Raw genomic sequence first — 18374 nt, forward strand, 5'->3', positions numbered from 1 at the left:
GAACAAATGAGCCTGCATGTAAGCATGAATGCTCAGCTCAGTATGACACGATACAGTGTCAAAATAACCCTACAAAATGAGGAGGTCATTTATTTGAATATTATTAGATGTCTTAATAAGGACTATAGTATATGTAATATTGTAAGCAAAAGAACCTTCAGACCATCTCAGGGGTTATGTAGACGATCTTAATACTTCAAGGGACACAATATGTTGTTTTATAGGTGAAGGTGTGAAGTAAGGGTTATGAGTTAATAACAGAGGTTGAAATTATTTATGATAGCACTATAGTTTACAACTTTACATGAATTACATGATACTAGGAAATGGTGAAGCCCGTGGAGGCTCATCGAGACCAATACCAAACAAACGACTTTTCGATGTGATTGCCATCCCAAACGTCCAAAGTCGTCGTCCTCACCCCACATATTTCTTATCGCAAGTGGCTGTATTTCTTCCCCGTCGCTTGCAGTTGCAGGAGCCAGTGGCTATTACGCAATTGAAAGCCTTGTCGTACGTGGACGGAGTTAGCCCTGGCCTGACGATCTTAATTACTTGCCCAATTGCTCCTGGCCCGGTTCTTGTATTGGCCGTGACACGTCGTGCTGCGGCATCCATTGGATCGGATTGGAGAACCAGTCAAGACTACTGCTTATTTCTATCTAGCAGCCACCTCGCTTGCCATCGTTGATTACTACGCTACCAGACTCACATCACATGGATACACGATACCCCAGCCAGCCATTCTAGAGTTGCTTGTCGATCAGTCGTCTGGCCGCTGGGCGCTGGCATTGGATCCGCTTGCTTATCAGCACAGCATCTCCAGGCTCCAACCCTCTCCAAGCACCAAGCTAGTTCTTTTTCGCTTCACAAATCGCGGCTTCGGTTAACGGTAGAAGTTCTGCTACTTCTGGTAATGTCGTCTTTACGGCTAGTCCTGTGTGCCGGCACACCGGCGGCCGTACGCCGCCGCCGCGCGCGGCTTGATTGCTGCACTGCTCTGCCTCCGATAAGAGAGTTCCGCATGGCATGCTCGTCTAGTAGGCAGTGTGGCAGCTCTCTCCTGGCCGGCCGCGAAGCTTAACAAGGACCGTAAAAGTAAGTACACCTCGCTCGCGCGCGTCTTCTCTGTGTCTCTGTCTTCCTCTTGTTCTTGGACTTGGACGATGTGTTTTTTTTTTTGGAGCAAGACTTGGACGATGTTATTTCAATCTGGCTTTGTGAGATCTAATAACTCTGCCTTTTTTAAAGCAATAACTCTGCTTTCTTTTATTAGCCGAAGTTATTATCTTTAGTTTACCATACACGATTATAAGTTCCATATTTCTATAACTAGATCTATATATGCTTAGGTGTCTCTAGGTACTAAATTTTCTTAGTGCGAGGATTCATAACCGGTATATGCTTTTCACATCATTTTGTTTTGTACATCTTTTTAAGTGGGGCTCAAATTTGGTTTTGAAAATCTTGTAGCTAGTTTTTTCTTTCTTTACTTGTCATAGACACGTCTCTCTTTCTATAGCAGAAAATCGAGACTATAGTTTGTGTTTGGTGGTTGTGGCAGGAACGAAGAAGAGGAAGAGATGCAGAAGCCGGTGTGACCTTTTCTACGCAGATACGTACGTAGAATAGAAGAAGGCCCGTTTGACCTGCAAACCGCGTGCATAGGCTGCAACTTGACCAGGCTCATTTTGTATGAAACAGTTGGCCCATTCTGGAGCAAGTGTAGATGGCTTTATCATTTGCTCTCGGCCCAAAGCCCAAAGCCCAAACCACATCATCTTGGCGGCCTCTTTGCTCTTTCCCCGTCTCGTCTCGTCATCTTGTCGTCGACCATTGATGAAACGAGAAAAAGCAGACATTGCTGCTGCTCACCGGCGGTCACCGGAGAACATCGTTAACAGACAGTCGGAGAATAAACACAACGGGAATATTGGAAAAGTAAATCGCTTTTTGTCCAAAATGGTATGCCACACTGGTTAGCCTCACCGGGGGTCACTACTGAATACTGATACAGAATCACTTCCGTCCCACTCTATAGTCCATTCGAGGTTTCTTAGTGCCGTTTTCTTCTTCTTCCCCCAACTCCGATCCCAGCCTCTTCCTGTCTCCGATCCCCACCGCCCGCCCCCTCTCCCCCACTCTAGCTGGTCAAAGGCGCGCGAGGAGGCCATGGAGAACGTCTACGACGAGCCTGCCCTCCTCGACGGCGACGGCGAGCCGCGCCAGCGCCAGCGCCAGCGCCAGCTGGTCGGCGCCTTCCTCCCTCCGCTCCGCCTCCGCGGCCGCCGCTTCAACGCGGCCGTCTACGTCGCGGCGTGGGGCGTGGCGGGGCTCCTCTCCACCACCGTCCCAGGCCTCGCCGCGAACCGCGACCACGTCATGCTCTATTTCGTCTTCCTCATGGCTGGGGTCCTGCTCCTGCTTCTCAGCATCGCCGCCCCGGACCTGCCCGTCGCCGAGAGGGCGGCTGCCCGTCTTGAGGGATTGATTATGGCCGTGCCCTAGAAGGGGAAGAGCGTACGCGCGATCGGTGACCAGTCCTTGCTATGCATGTTTCATTATATTCAACTTAATTTCCCAGCTTCTCGTCGCCCGATCCGTCTTTTCATTCCGTTGATTTGCTTGATTATTATACGTAGTGTTGTGCTGTGTGTACCATGAATTGTTTGATTTGCTCCTATAAGAACATTGTAGTGTTGTGTTGTGTGTATCATGTAGTGTACGTGTATGCTACTAAGAACATTATATTTGTAATCTCTGGAATTGCTGTCGATTTTGTGTAAGCTACCTGCCCTGTTGTTTAATCTTGTGATCAGTTCTATTGTGTTGTGAATGCGCATGCCACGAATACTGTGATACTGTTTCTTCTGCTGCTTAACTTGCATTTGTGATTGTTGAACTTGAACCCCATGGACTCTGCTAATCTTGGTTAATCTGTTGGTGTTTCTTGCTTGGAAATGAATGGTACAATAATACAATAGGGTTAAAACAGTCCAGAGGCTGGTATTTCGACATGAATATAGTGTGGCCATTGGTATAAGTGATATATACTAGCCATATACTGGTGCAATAGCACATGCATGCACAATATCTTTAGGACATATATAGCTATATATCTATATGTGCAGCACCATCTGCAAGATCATATGACGCTTTTGTTTTGTCTCAAACGAAGCAGGTTAGTAAAAAAGTATGCCCATTTAGTTTTGACTTTTGATTGATTATTGCTCGAGTTGTTTAGTCTTTCTAGAACCCACATTTTGCATGCTTCATCTTCCTAGTCCTAGCTAGCTGCTAGCTATACCATGCATGCATGGAGAACTGCATGCATGAATGTGAAATAATGTTAATTTCTTTGTTTCATTTTTGAAACAAGATGGGAACATGGATGTTAATGCTGGCACCAGTATAATAGAATGTATGTAGTAGACATTCAATAATCATGCTTCATGCATTAGTATTGCCATGCACACAGTACAATGTATCAGAATTCAAATATTGATATATATTAGGTAAAGTAAGAATTCAAAACTGCGTATTCTCATTTATTGCTAATCAAATGTTAAATAACCATTACACTACTTTGCACTACAAATCTACAAGCATTATATTACTAGGTTAGCTCTAAAACAAAATACAGCTCAGATAGCATTAAATATATTATCGTAATTCAGAAGTAGTCTTAGAAAAGGTCTCCTGCATCTGCTCATACAAGACAATAATTACCAAAGCGCCTAGCCACGCTTGCATTGCTGATAGTGTGGCTTCTCCAAAACAGCTCTTACTCCTTTTTCTTCATAAAAAACAGCTCCAAAACAGATCCTCCTAAACCGTTTGCTAGTGCTCCTTTGCAGGAGCCGGAGCTAGGGAGGAGCCCTATCAAACAGGGCCTTAGAATTCTATTTCTTCATGTTTACCAAACTTATTTCCTTTTAGAAAAAGGTCCTCTATATATATACAACTAACGATACATTTCCAGCATATACATGAATGATAACTCTATTAATAGTATACTACATGAAGTCGAAGTGTGATACAAAAACATTTTTCCTCAATTACCAAACTATCTATACTGAACTTTGCAGCACTAGTGTTAATAGCTAACAACCGATCTTAAGTCAGACTGGTGAGCTGAGTAAAAGTCTGATGACTCTTATTTAACATTTATTCCTTTCTATCATTGAGTTTGTTTGACACATGCATTTTGCATGAGTTTATTCTTTACCTAACCAGCATGCTTGGATTATTGCATATTTGTATTTTGTTTTGCAATTAGCATAGCTCTTGGTTTATGGTGCAGCAAAGGATCTATATCTATGCAACATGATCCCATATATAGCTAAATGGTCTCAAGGATGGTTAGTAAAAGGTTAGTTTTTTGAAGTTTACATTGATTGCTCGTTGAGTTGTTTTTGCACCCACATTTCGCATGCTTTTGCTAGCTCTTCCCCTATCTTTTCCCATGCATGCTTTTAACTTCCCATATATATAGTAGCATGGATAATTGTAACGTGTCCTTACAGTTAAGCTCCTCAGGGTTTTCTTAATTTCTAGTAGGTACTATGCAAGCATGCATGTTGGCGGCAGGTGAATACATCACCATATATATAAGCACATGCATGCATCATAATATGATATCCATATCCATATTTTTTTGGCGAGGGATATCCATATCCATGTAATATACTCTATTAGAAAAGTATGTGTTTGATCATGCCGATCGGATTTTAAACAACCTTTGCATGCATACTAACCCACATACATCATTTAGCTAGTTGGCTTCCTACCACTCTGAAATAAAATGTGATTAGGAAGCAGTATGCACCGTAATTTAGTTCCCTCTGTTCTAAATTGTAAGTTGTATACATACCATAGCAAAGCCAAAAATAATTTATAATTTAGAACAAAAATGGAGTAAATATTCGTTGTATACATACTAGGATATGAGCATTCTATTCCATTATGCTGGAAAATTTGTAGTTTTGAAGTAGTCTTTGTAACTTTAGTAGTTCCCTCTTCCATCTTAAATAATAAAATTCAGATATCTTTTTATTTACTTTCAAGAAAGTATTAGGAATTAAGTTCTCCTGCATGTTCATCGTACCTGACTTTCTCATTATCAAAGTCTAGGTAGCCACAATTGAAATTTTAGAATTCAAAATGCTGGTATACAGCTCATGGTACACTGAACTTCTATTTCTGACGGTTTCATCAGTTCAGTATCAAGCTATGAATACATGCAGGTTTTGGAGTATAATTTTGTCACTCTCACCGAGCTAACCCTTGAACAAAATGTGGAGTGGGAAGCAGGGACAGGAATTTGAATGTATTGGAAGTAATTATATTTCCTGGATTCTAATGGGACACTGAAATTTTCACCAACACTGTCTAACCATGTTCAGACTTCAGAGTTGTGCAGCCACTTATTGTGTGTTTAATTCAAGTTTTTGCCTGCATGCATTCGCAGTACCAATGATGAACAGTAATACATGAAGCAGAACTGTGAATTGGCTAGCCTTCACAAGAATGATGAACAGTAATCCATGTAGCAGCATTCCTAATATGTCAGTCATCATCAGGACTGGCTAGCTTGGTAGAACATGTGTGGATCATTTTTGGCACTTGTTTGCTACCGCCGTAGTCACCATTGCTTTGTCATTTGTGTGTTTTAGCAGATTGAATACATCTCTTCTCTTCTCTTATACACCTATATAACATATATAATGTCTTCGTCGGATGCCTCGCCTCATCGCCTCGCTCCTGCCCCGCTGCCGATCGAGTTCGCTTAGAGTCCGTGTTGTCCGCTGCGGAGTCCGCGTAGAGTCCCCGTCTACGCCGTAGAAGGATCGGTCATGATGAGTACTGCACGATGGAGTTGAAGAGTCCGTGTTGTCCGCTGCACGATAGAATCCGCTACAGGAGTTGAAGACGAAAGCCGAGAGGCCACACTCCGAGCTGAACTTCAGTGTCGCCTGCGCAGCTGCGCCGTGTTGTGCTGTGTCTGCGTCTGTGTCTGTGTCTGTGTCTGTACATCAACTGAGAAAGGAGCTGCTGGCAACAATAGATAAGAAGGGAGGGTTCCAATTGAAAAAGTACTAGAGAGAAAGAAAAATAGAAAAGAACTAGATTGATTTAAAAATAGTTCACGGTTCCTAATGCAAAGTGCCTAAAGGATCCCCCGCGTCTCGGCAAGCTCCGTGACCAGCCCACCGGAGACGCTCTCGGCCTCCAGCCTTTGAGCTATCGTGGTTCCAAGATCGGCTCGGAGGGAGCTGACCCCCTGATGCACCTCGTCGCGCTCTTAGACGGCCTAGTCACGCTCCTCACGGGCCATGTCGCACTCCGAGTGGAGTCTCTCCGTAGTCTGGCATAGCTCGTCCTGCTCCTTGCGCAGCCGGGCTATTGCCTCGGCATCTAGGCTCGCCCTCTGCTGTAGGGCCGTGGACCTCTCCTCAGCTCCTAGCTTGAGCTCCCGCTCCATCTCCACCTCGGCCAGGAGGTCGAGGACCCGCTGGCGAGCCTCGGTGTCCCTCTAGAGCAGCTCATCCTGCTCCTTCCAGACTCTGGCGGCCTCCTCCTCATCCCGCCGTGCCCTTTCCGAGAGTTCATCAAAAGACTTCTCGGCATCCTCCGCGTCCCGATGGGCCTTAGCCTCTCACTGCCGGAGCCCGGCTGCCTCCTTGGCCAGGGGAGTCAGCTCGGCCACCCGCTATTGGGCGACAGCAAGCTGGGCGCTCACATCTCCGCGCAGCCGGGTCTCTTCGACGAGGCAGTCCCATTCCACCTTCGGCTCGCGGAGGAACCATGATTTCTCCTGGGTACGAACGATAAGAGACTGAAAAGAAGATCAATGTCAAAACACAAAAGTACATGAAGAAAGCGAGAAGGGAGATCAAGTAAATACCCGGCTAGTAGGAACGATGACTTCGCGCACGACGCCCCTGGCCTAGTTTAGGACTTTCATCATGGCCGAGATCCCTTCGTTGAGACTCTCCCGCTTTAGGCTCTCGGTAGCATCGTCGAGTGAGAAGAGTATCGACGATGGGTCTTGTGGATCAATCCACTAGAGCAGCGACTCACCCCACATGGGCGAGCGGCCACCCCCCGATGTTAGGGCTAAGGGCGACCCCCCGCTGATCCTCTCCACCACCGCCACAACACCCGGGGACCCTTCGGTCGTGTCCCCCTTCGTCCGACCGACGTCGGGCACCGTCACCTAGGCCATCGGTGAGGCAGATCGTGCCATATCCTCGAGCACCACAGCGACTGCGTCTGGCTACGCCTGGCTTGTCATGATCGCGACCACCTCCATTTGCATCGGCGGGGCCTCGACCGGTGGTGCCGCGCCCACCATAGATGGTGCCACAAGCGCGAGCGGTAGCTCCGCCCGCTTCGACATTGACAGTGGAATCGCCTCCAACGCTGGTTGCTCGGTGACCTCCGAGAGCGCTCCTTCAGCCCTAGCGTCCGCTTGACCCACCGAGGGCACGGGCACCACCACGGGTGGCGCTAGACCAGCCGATGGGGCAGTAATCGATGGCCCCTGTCTCACCTGAAGGGCAACACTCTTCTTGGGTGCCAGCGCCAAGGAGGTGCCCCGTCTCAAGACTCTGCAAAAATTGAAAGGCATAAGTCACACTGCAAAACAGAGCAAAACAGAGAAAATAGAGGAGTTGGTGACTTACTTCGGTGCTGTTGGGCGGTGGAGGCGTTTTGGGGATGAACCCCTAGGTCCCTGCTCTGCCTCCTCAGGACAGGGCTATTTTGCGCCCGCCCCTGCTCTCGGGCCGAGGGGCTCGCCTCCTTGGCATCCGGGGGCGAGCGGTGGAGCCACTCCCCTTTCACGACACCTCAGGCACGGTGACAGATCCGTTCGCCCCAGCTGGCTCTTGGGGCACGACAGCAGATCCGCGCACCCCCGCTGGTCCCTGAGGTGTGGCAGCAAGGCTGGCCCCTCTACTGGCACCCCGGGCACGACAGCAGAGCCACCCGCCCCTACTTGTTCTGAGGACGGGCCGACGGTTCGGCCCGCCTCCGCTGTCCTCATGGACTCACTCCCTCCTGCATGAAATGGGAAGGGTCCTTGCATGGATGAGGGGATACCTGTCAGTGTATCCTCGCTCTCCTAGTCATCCTGCTTAGTATCGACAGCTACCATGTCGTCGTCGTCGTCATCATCACTATCGGTCTCATCCCCTCGCTCCCGTGCACGTATTCTCTACTTCTTCTTTTTCCTTTTATCCTCCTTTGCTTTCCTCTACCACTCTTATCCTCCTTCGCTTTCCTTCTCTTCGGCTGGTCCCCCTATCTCAATATCAACATCAAGGGATTAGGAGTTCAATTAAAAAGGAGACACGGGGAAAGAGAACTTAAGAAGTCAATGTACCCTGGTCCCAGTCGCATTGGGGGATGCCCCAGCACCGGATACACAAAATCAAGAACGGCATCGGTGTTGTCCCGTGAAGGCTCCATCGCCTCCTTGATCCACTACACCACTTCGGAGGGGGAGAGCGCTCCTTCGGTGAGCGTCGTCTTGTCAAGCGCCACCCCGGACACCATCATGTGCAGGGGAAGCGCGTGCCTCATCGGTGGTGCCACTCTCCACATGTGGTAGATGCCGATGATCCCCGACCCCTTCACGCCCCTCACCTTTAGGATGCGAAGGGCAGCGAGGTGGTCCTAGATCCTCTTCTTATCGTTCTCTGGCACCCCCCACTTCCTCCCCGAGTCTGGAACCTCTTCGATGAGGCGCCCGGTAACTCTGGCAAGGGAGCAGCTACGTCGTTCCTCACGTAGAACCAATGCGAATGCCACCCCTTGTTGGAGGTTGATAGACGCATTGGCAGGTACTCGTTGACCCGATTGTTGCGGAGCTAGATGTCGGCACATCCCATCGGCACGTTCAGCTCTTGCCTCTTCTCCTGCTTCTTCAGGAGGGTGACGGCGAAGAAATACCGCCATAGGTCAAAGTGGGGACTAATCCCCAAGAACCCCTCACACAGGGCGACGAACGTCGCAATGTGCTGGATCCCATTAGGAGTAAGGTGCTACAGCTCCACCTTGTAATGCAACAACCCCTGAAGGAACTTGTGGGTGGGGGTGATGAATCCCCGCTCATGGAAGTGAGCGAAGGACACAACGTAGCCTTCGGACAGCGATGGCGTGTCCTCATTGCTGAGCAGCCGCCACTCCTCAGCGGCGGTCCACGCGTAAAGAAGGCCGTGGCGGACAAGGCCCTCTAGGCACTAGCAGGTGACATTGGATCTACACCACGGCTCCATTAAACGATTAGGGTGGATGGATGCAAACTTGACAGTGGTTGAGATGTAGATGCGGGAGGGTTAGGCGATTGGCGATGGAGGTTGTAGATGCAAAGGCAAGGAGCCAATGTACGAAACCCTAGGGGCGAACCCTTTGGTTTTATAGGGGCGAACCCTTTGGTTTTATAGGGGCGACGGATGTGAGGAAGACAACCGTCCGCCTGGATCTTCGTGCCTGCCACGATTCACCACCACGTCACCATGCGGGATATGCGCCTGCAATCCCTATCCTTTCCCTTCGAAGATGCGCCGGACATTTCGCCTTCTCGGGCAGACCTGGACTCTTTACCAGCAAAATGATATAGGTCAAAAAGCATTCCTCTAGGCCCGGCTGGGCCCAAGAGTTTGAGGGCTGGCCCATCAACAATTTCGACGAACTGTCCCAAGGCACCCTTACGACAAAGGATGAGCCCGTGATCACCCAAAACTCAAACGCACAAGTCTCACGAGAGTCTCGGTCCACGATCGAGTCTCAGCCGGGCTAACCTTGGACGGATCCCCACGGACGGGATACCAGGACCCAAATTGGGCTATCCAGCTAAACAACCACTGAATCTCACAGCCATACCCACGACGGGTCCGAATCACCTGGGGGCACACCCGATGGGTGCGCTCGCACGTACCCTCTGGCAAGTCAAATCAATCCCCGAGCGATTCTATCTGAATCACCCAGCGGCTCGAGGCTACACCCGTCAGGTGCGCTCGCAGGCACCCTCAGGCAGGTCAAATCAACCCTTGAGCGATTCTATCCAAATCACCCGGGGGCTCGGGGGCTACTATCGGGGACCAAATATTGGGGTACCCAAAGAGGAAGAGCTAATAACCATCAAACATTGACGCTTCCGAACAGACAAGAGCGCTACTACACCTATTTTCCTAATGACCAGGGGTAGGCTCTGCCTCGCCCGACGTCCGGGGGAAGACTCCGCCTCGCCCGACGTCTGGGGGAAGACTCCGCCTCACCCGACGTCTGGGAGCAGACTCTGCCTCGCCCGACCCCAGGGGCTGGCTCCACCTCGTCCGATGTCTAAGGGTAGACTCCGCCTCGCCCGACGTCTGGGAGTAGACTCCGCCTCGCCCGACCCATGGGGGCTGGCTCTGCCTTGCTCGACGTCTAGGAGCAGACTCCGCCTCGCCCGACGTCTAGGGGCAGACTCCGCCTCGCCTGACATCTAGGGGCAGACTCTGCCTCCCCCAACGTCTGGGAGCAGTCTCTGCCTCGCCCGACATCTGAGGACGGATTCCGCCTCGCCCGACGTCCGAGGGCTGGCTCCGCCTCGCCTGACGTCTTTGCGCTGCTCCTTCACAACTACATGAGCAGATAAGGCGGGGCACTCAAGTCAACCGCAATACCAAGGACCATACCCTACACGCCTATAGGAAAGTACCATCAGGATATGACCAGACGAACGCTTTAAGCTCTTCCAGTCATGTCAGAGCCCAAACAGTGTTGTTGGTGCCGATATTTGTCCTACAATGTTATGGGCGTCGAAATTTGCCCTCGGACACGAATCCTGACGGAAACATACGACAACCACTACGGTCTAGGAGGAAACTCATGTCATCTACAATAACAAACGAGGGGCCTCTACGCTGTCTGCTCTCCGTAGGGTCATGGCTCGGCACCCTGGTGCGTCGCGCAGCCCGCCAGGGCAGGATGGGACATGACCACTTGCTGAACGAAGCCAGAGCACGGCCCTATCAGGATTAGCGAACGTGCTATCCCTGGCACCGTCCGCCGTATCAGTGGGACTGGCTTGGAGGAAAAGGAAGACCTGGCACCTTCGAAGGACCTTCCTGACTTATGGTTTTTCTTCTTTCTCCTATCTGTAACCCCTGCTCCCCCTTGATCTATAAAAGGGAAGGCAGGGCACCCCACTAAAGGGACGGATCGAATTCAACACACCACACATCACATAACACATAGCTGAGCAGCAACCAAGCTCTCAATGTCCTTTCAACCTTTCCATCAGAGACTTGGGACATGTCACTCTCTCGTCTGTTTGTACCCCTACTACGAACCTTTCAGTGCTAATAACACGAGCAGCAGCCGTAAACTGGACGTAGGGATATTCTGCTCGAACCAGTATAAACTTTGTGTCTTTTAGCACACCATCTAGACCCAACGCGCAACAAATATAAATTTACTCGTTGGTGTTTACTCGAAACACCGACAACAGTAAACTTAACCTGTTACATTATAGCACCCATATTGCGCTTTCAAATCCTCTGCAAAGTTCCTTCTTGTTAATATAACATACAACTCTCCTGTCGGCTTCATTTTTTTAAAAAAAAATACCTCCTTAAAGTTGACCGTCCAATATGGCTCTAGTTTAGTGTTCGTTGTAAACTTTTTTCCTAAGCAATAATTGATATAATAGTAATAATTATGGAGCCACTTCCAATCTTTCTATAGAACCACGCAACCAATATAAAAGAAAGGAGTCTATGACTCTAATGACTATCAACTTGGGACCAGAGACCTACGTGTCTAGGTGAAAAATGTCATGACCACTTGCACTTATGTTACGATGTCACCGTCAAGGTTGAACCCAATACACAAGGAGTGGGGGCACACTCAAATTGTGGGTTTCTAAAAAAAATATACCTCTTTCGTGTAGCCACAGAGGTTCTATCAGTAACAGACCGTCACTGAAATTTTATGCTAGTTCCGCCCCTGATCACCGTGACCAAAACCTGCAAAGTGTACTCTTGAAGGATGATCAAGGTCCTGTTGAGGTGTCGTGATCCGTGAGTTTGGGGCGGATACCACGAGGATCTCTTTTCACACGGTGTGGGGGCAACAGGTGAAACAAGCTCGTGTGCTGCTCATGTGGTAGTGGGTGAACCTAGAAAAAATAGGGAGAGGGATGGAACAAATGAGCCTGCATGTAAGCATGAATACTCAGCTCAGTATGACACGATACAGTGTCAAAATAACCCTACAAAATGAGGAGGTCATGTATTTGAATATTATTAGATGTTTTAATAAGGACTATAGTATATGTAATATTGTAAGCAAAACAACCTTCAGACCATCTCAGGGGTTATCTAGACGATCTTAATACTTCAAGGGACACAATATGTTGTTTTATAGGTGAAGGTGTGAAGTAAGGGTTATGAGTTAATAACAGAGGTTGAAATTATTTATGATAGCACTATAGTTTACAACTTTACATGAATTACATGATACTAGGAAATGGTGAAGCCCGTGGAGGCTCATCCAGACCAATACCAAACAAACGACTTTTCGATGTGATTGCCATCCCAAACGTCCAAAGTCGTCGTCTTCACCCCACATATTTCTTATCGCAAGTGGCTGTATTTCTTTCCCGTCGCTTGCAGTTGCAGGAGCCAGTGGCTATTACGCAATTGAAAGCTTTGTCGTACGTGGACGGAGTTAGCCCTGGCCTGACGATCTTAATTACTTGCCCAATTGCTCCTGGCCCGGTTCTTGTATTGGCCGTGACACGTCGTGCTGCGGCATCCATTGGATCGGATTGGAGAACCAGTCAAGACTACTGCTTATTTCTATCTAGCAGCCACCTCGCTTGCCATCGTTGATTACTACGCTACCAGACTCACAAAACATGGATACACGATACCCCAGCCAGCCATTCTAGAGTTGCTTGTCGATCAGTCGTCTGGCCGCTGGGCGCTGGCATTGGATCGGCTTGCTTATCAGCACAGCATCTCCAGGCTCCAACCCTCTCCAAGCACCAAGCTAGCTCTTTTTCGCTTCACAAATCGCGGCTTCGGTTAACGGTAGAGGTTCTGCTACTTCTGGTAATGTCGTCTTTACGGCTAGTCCTGTGTGCCGGCACACCGGCGGCCGTACGCCGCCGCCGCGCGCGGCTTGATTGCCGCACTGCTCTGCCTCCGATAAGAGAGTTCCGCATGGCATGCTCGTCTAGTAGGCAGTGTGGCAGCTCTCTCCTGGCCGGCCGCGAAGCTTAACAAGGACCGTAAAAGTAAGTACACCTCGCTCGCGCGCGTCTTCTCTGTGTCTCTGTCTTCCTCTTGTTCTTGGACTTGGACGATGTGTTTTTTTTTGGAGCAAGACTTGGACGATGTTATTTCAATCTGGCTTTGTGAGATCTAATAACTCTGCTTTCTTTTATTAGCCAAAGTTATTATCTTTAGTTTACCATACACGATTACAAGTTCCATATTTCTATAACTAGATCTATATATGCTTAGGTGTCTCTAGGTACTAAATTTTCTTAGTGCGAGGATTCATAACCGGTATATGCTTTTCACATCATTTTGTTTTGTACATCTTTTTAAGTGGGGCTCAAATTTGGTTTTGAAAATCTTGTAGCTAGTTTTTTCTTTCTTTACTTGTCATAGACACGTCTCTCTTTCTATAGCAGAAAATCGAGACTATAGTTTGTGTTTGGTGGTTGTGGCAGGAACGAAGAAGAGGAAGAGATGCAGAAGCCGGTGTGACCTTTTCTACGCAGATACGTACGTAGAATAGAAGAAGGCCCGTTTGACCTGCAAACCGCGTGCATAGGCTGCAACTTGACCAGGCTCATTTTGTATGAAACAGTTGGCCCATTCTGGAGCAAGTGTAGATGGCTTTATCATTAGCTCTCGGCCCAAAGCCCAAACCTCATCATCTTGGCGGCCTCTTTGCTCTTTCCCCATCATAATTGTCGTCGGCCATAATTATCGTCTATTTAGAATCAATGCTACATAGACGAGGATATTGACGAAGACGTTAGTCATAGAATCAAAACATGGTGGATGAAGTGGCGACAAGTATCTGGTGTCCTATGTGACAAAAGGGTACCACAAAAGCTAAAAGGCAAGTTTTATAGGATGGCGATTAGATCTGATATGTTGTATGGTGCAGAATATTGACCTACGAAAAGACGATATGTTCAACAGATAAGTGTCGCGAAAATGCGTATGTTGTGTTGAATTTGCGGTCATACAAGAAGAGATCGAGTTCAGAACGATAATATACATGATAGATTAGGGGTAGCACCAATTGTAGAAAAGATTGTCCAACACCGGTTTAGATGATTTGGACATGTCCAACGAAGACCTACAGAGGCACCGGTGCGTAATGGAATCCTAAGCCAGGATAGTAACGTGAAGAGAGGCATATTAAGACCGAAGTTGACTTGGGTAGAGGCAATAAAAGGAGACTTGAAAATGATGGAATATATCTAAAGACTTAGTTTTAGATAGGAGTGCTTAGAAGACAGCTATCCACGTGTCTGGACCTCGATTGCTTCTGCTGGGTTTTTAATTTTAGCCTACCCTAATTTATTTGAGACTTAAATGCTTTGTTGTTGTTGTATTGCTGCTGCTCACCGGCTTGGAGATTAAAAAACAACGAGAATATTGGAAAAGTAAATCGCTTTTTGTTCGAAATGGTATGCCACACACTGGTTAGCCTCACCGGGGGTCACTACTGATATAGACAGTGCCGGTCCTAGGATTCCAAGGGCCATGATCTTATTGCATCGGCCCCTCTTGATCATATATAAAATTTTATAATATATAGGTGTTAATTTTACTTGCAAAATGAAAATAAATTTAATAACATATTTTTAATTTATCATGTCTGATAATTATCGAGGAACAATGTAGATTAAGCAATATATTTGTAGATATATGATAATTATCGAGTATCAATGTAGATTAAAAAAAGTAATATATTCATTTTCTTTTCTCACCTATGACAAATGTTTCTTAGGTAACATTCTAAAATTCTAACACCTAAATTAGAAAAAAAAATGACTATATAGGTTCAAAGCACTATAAGTCTAGAATACTATACAAATAATTAATTTGGATTAAAAATAAAAAAAAAATATCTTGGGTCTAAACAACTGATCGGTGATCGCAATTTATAAGAAGCCAAGAATCAAGATGTCATCATCGTGGAGCCCTGCCTGGTCGCCATCCTCGTGCGCCGTGTCCGTGTCTCCGGTAGTCTAGCTCCTCGCGGCGACGCGGCTCGTCAGCTCCGCGTGTGTAAGGCGCACGTCGCGAACTCACGATCAGAATGTGCTATGTACAGCGTGACTCCTCGCCTCCTCTCTACCCGAGGGTCGTAAGAAAATAAAACTAGAAAAGAAATACCAATGTTGTCTTTTTGGGCCACGTGACTAGTTCTATGTCTCTCTTCTCATTAATTTACTAATATCTAATGAACTAAAGCACATGAGGATTTGTATATCTAGGCGGCCCCTCCTTCATTTGGGTGCTCGGTCGTCGCACCTCGTGCCCTACCCAAGGGCCGGTACTGATACAGAATCACTTCCATCCCACTCTATGACCCCGTTCGCTTAAAGAAATTTAGATGAAACTAAAAAAATTTATGAGAGAAAAACACTATTTCAAATAAAAAAAAATAAACAGATAGCCAGGTTTAAAGACCCGCGAACCGGGCCTATAGTCCATTCGAGGTTTCTTAGTGCTGTTTTCTTCTTCTTCCCCCAACTCCGATCCCAGCCTCTTCCTGTCTCCGATCCCCACCGCCCGCGCCCTCTCCCCTACTCTAGCTGGTCAAAGGCGCGCGAGGAGGTCATGGAGAACGTCTACGACGAGCCTGCCCTCCTCGACGGCGACGGCGAGCCGCGCCAGCGCCAGCGCCAGCTGGTCGGCGCCTTCCTCCCTCCGCTCCGCCTCCGCGGCCGCCGCTTCAACGCGGCCGTCTACCTCGCGGCGTGGGGCGTGGCGGGGCTCCTCTACACCACCGTCCCAGGCCTCGCCGCGAACCGCGACCACGTCATGCTCTATTTCGTCTTCCTCATGGCTGGGGTCCTGCTCCTGCTTCTCAGCATCGCCGCCCCGGACCTGCCCGTCGCCGAGAGGGCGGCTGCTCGTCTTGAGGGATTGATTATGGCCGTGCCCTAGAAGGGGAAGAGCGTACGCGCGATCGGTGCTATGCATGCTTCATTATATTCAACTTAATTTCCCAGCTTCTCGTCGCCCGATCCGTCTTTTCATTCCGTTGATTTGCTTGATTATTGTACACCTCGTGCATGAGTTGCTTACTTGCTTGATCTTGAACTTGAACATGACCATTTATCTATTGCAATTGATACCCCTGCTGCTGCTAATGCTATGAACATTTCATATTATGCTATGACCATTTCATATTTAGATAATCACGTTTCTGTTTGTGTATTCTTCTCAAGCTGTTCCTTTACCTGTGGACTTGGATGTAGTCAAGCTATGCGATTTCATCTATTTCAGTTGTACTGATACTATGTACCGAATACTACAGTTATGCATATTGTTTGCTTAATTAATATGTGCATTTAACGCCCAAGATTCTTCTGCTTGAATTCCTTTTAAATTTTTGTTTCAGTTTCTTGTGGAGGTATACATAGAAAATTTTGTACCGAACATCCAATTGCTGACTTCACATATCACATGGACATGAAGAGAAAACTTGGGGCAGGGTTTCAATTGGTTGTATATATATCGAGCAAGTAGCATGTGCATTTGATATCGGCAGCACATCTGACATCTGCCCTAACTCATGTCGTTTTCATGCATGGCTCGGTATTCAGTTGCACTAGCATGTGTGCATGTATAAATCAGTTTCAATAGATACACGTGAGTAAAAAAATGCACATTTTATTTGGTTCTGGATGCACTTGCATAGCTTGATGAATTAATGCATTCATTCTCACAGTTTAGATCTAGTTTATTTATTTTTTGTCAGTAATAAGAATCAATAGAAGAAAAATATACTAGCAAAAGCTAGTATAAGTACTAACTAGGCAGGGATAAGTGTGTATACCTTTTTGAAAAAAAAAAAACAAGCGATTGCAACATGTTTAAGCTGCATCCATGCAATACATATATCAGAAAAACAAATACCAGGCACAAAGAACGCATCGTGTAGTTTATTTCTAGATAGAGGTTGAATTAATAGGTGCATGTTAACTATTCCAGTATGTTAGAATCGAAAGGGAGATTATAGTAATTCATACTAGTTAATTTATATTCTCCTAGAAGAGATTGTTAAAAAAAATGACAAGTAAGGCCTGTTCGCTTATCTTATAATCCGTCTTTTTCAGTTTGTTTTTTTTTCAGTCGGAACAGTATTTTTCTCATAACAAATCAATCGGAACAGTGTTTCGGCTGTTTTTTCAGCGAAGCGAACGGGGCCTAAAAGGAAAGCTACATATATAAATTGTGTCATGTGCAACACCTTATAACATGCACCTTTTCTTTTCCTTCCCTTTCAATGGCGGGTGTTGTAGGTTTTAAAGCTCACGTGGGAAATGGGAACCGAGATCTGTCGGTACAAAACATGACCACACACCAAAGTGCTAGAACGCGTGGACAACAGATGTGAACTTGCTGCAAACTCATGAAAACTGGATCGCCCGGTATGTAATACCAGACCGTCCAGAATTGGTGGAAAACCTGCGAACACCGGCATAGGAGGGACCCCGTTGGGGTTGCAGCATCTAGGGTTGTTCAAAGGTCTGTAAGACTACTTCGAACACCTCAAGTCACCATGGAGACGGAGAGAGGACAAAAATTAGGATTGGAGAAGTGTTCAGTTCGGAGGAATAAAAGTAGTAAGGTTTGTAGGCTTTTTTATCAATTAGATATATCCCTCAATTTGCTTTGTTGCTTTATATTTATAGGGTGGGGAGGTCTTATCGTGTGGGAAGTCCAAAATCTTTGCCTAAAAACGCGTAATAAAATTGACTCCGAATATATCTATTACCCTGTTCTCGGACTCGCCAAAACCAGATGGTCCGGTAATGGAAAATCGAATGACCAGATATGCAACTATGCATATCAAATGACCTACAATATGGTCCGGTTTTACCAGCCTATATATGTGATCTTCCGAGCATCATAGCGTCTTCATTAGGACTACGAATTAAGCGATCCAGATATCCGTTCTGGGTGTCTCGATCCATATATACATTCTGATCGTCTCTACGAGACTTATGCCGTGGGGAACTCCAACATGCAATTTAGCTTTATATTGATGCTAATAAAAGGTGAAGGGAAACAACAAGAAATTCACTCATATTTTCCCACATGTTCAACATTCAA

The 18374-nt window shown here is 47.0% G+C and overlaps 1 protein-coding gene across 1 annotated transcript; it reads left to right on the top strand.

Moving 5' to 3' along the window:
* The first annotated feature begins 586 nt into the window (after window positions 1–586).
* LOC136475790 (uncharacterized) lies at window positions 587–6070 on the top strand. Its single transcript, XM_066473388.1, has 2 exons — window positions 587–1098; window positions 1565–6070. Exon 2 carries the CDS (start codon window positions 2173–2175, stop codon window positions 2506–2508), a length of 336 nt encoding a protein of 111 aa, XP_066329485.1. The 5' UTR covers window positions 587–1098; window positions 1565–2172; the 3' UTR covers window positions 2509–6070.
* The last annotated feature ends 12304 nt before the right edge of the window (window positions 6071–18374 follow it).

Source organism: Miscanthus floridulus, chromosome 8, assembly GCF_019320115.1.
Source record: "Miscanthus floridulus cultivar M001 chromosome 8, ASM1932011v1, whole genome shotgun sequence".
Taxonomy (NCBI): domain Eukaryota; kingdom Viridiplantae; phylum Streptophyta; class Magnoliopsida; order Poales; family Poaceae; genus Miscanthus; species Miscanthus floridulus.

Bases quoted from the DNA above. Each gene is read 5' to 3' on its own strand.
- LOC136475790 (XM_066473388.1), top strand. From the start codon at position 2,173: ATGGAGAACGTCTACGACGAGCCTGCCCTCCTCGACGGCGACGGCGAG.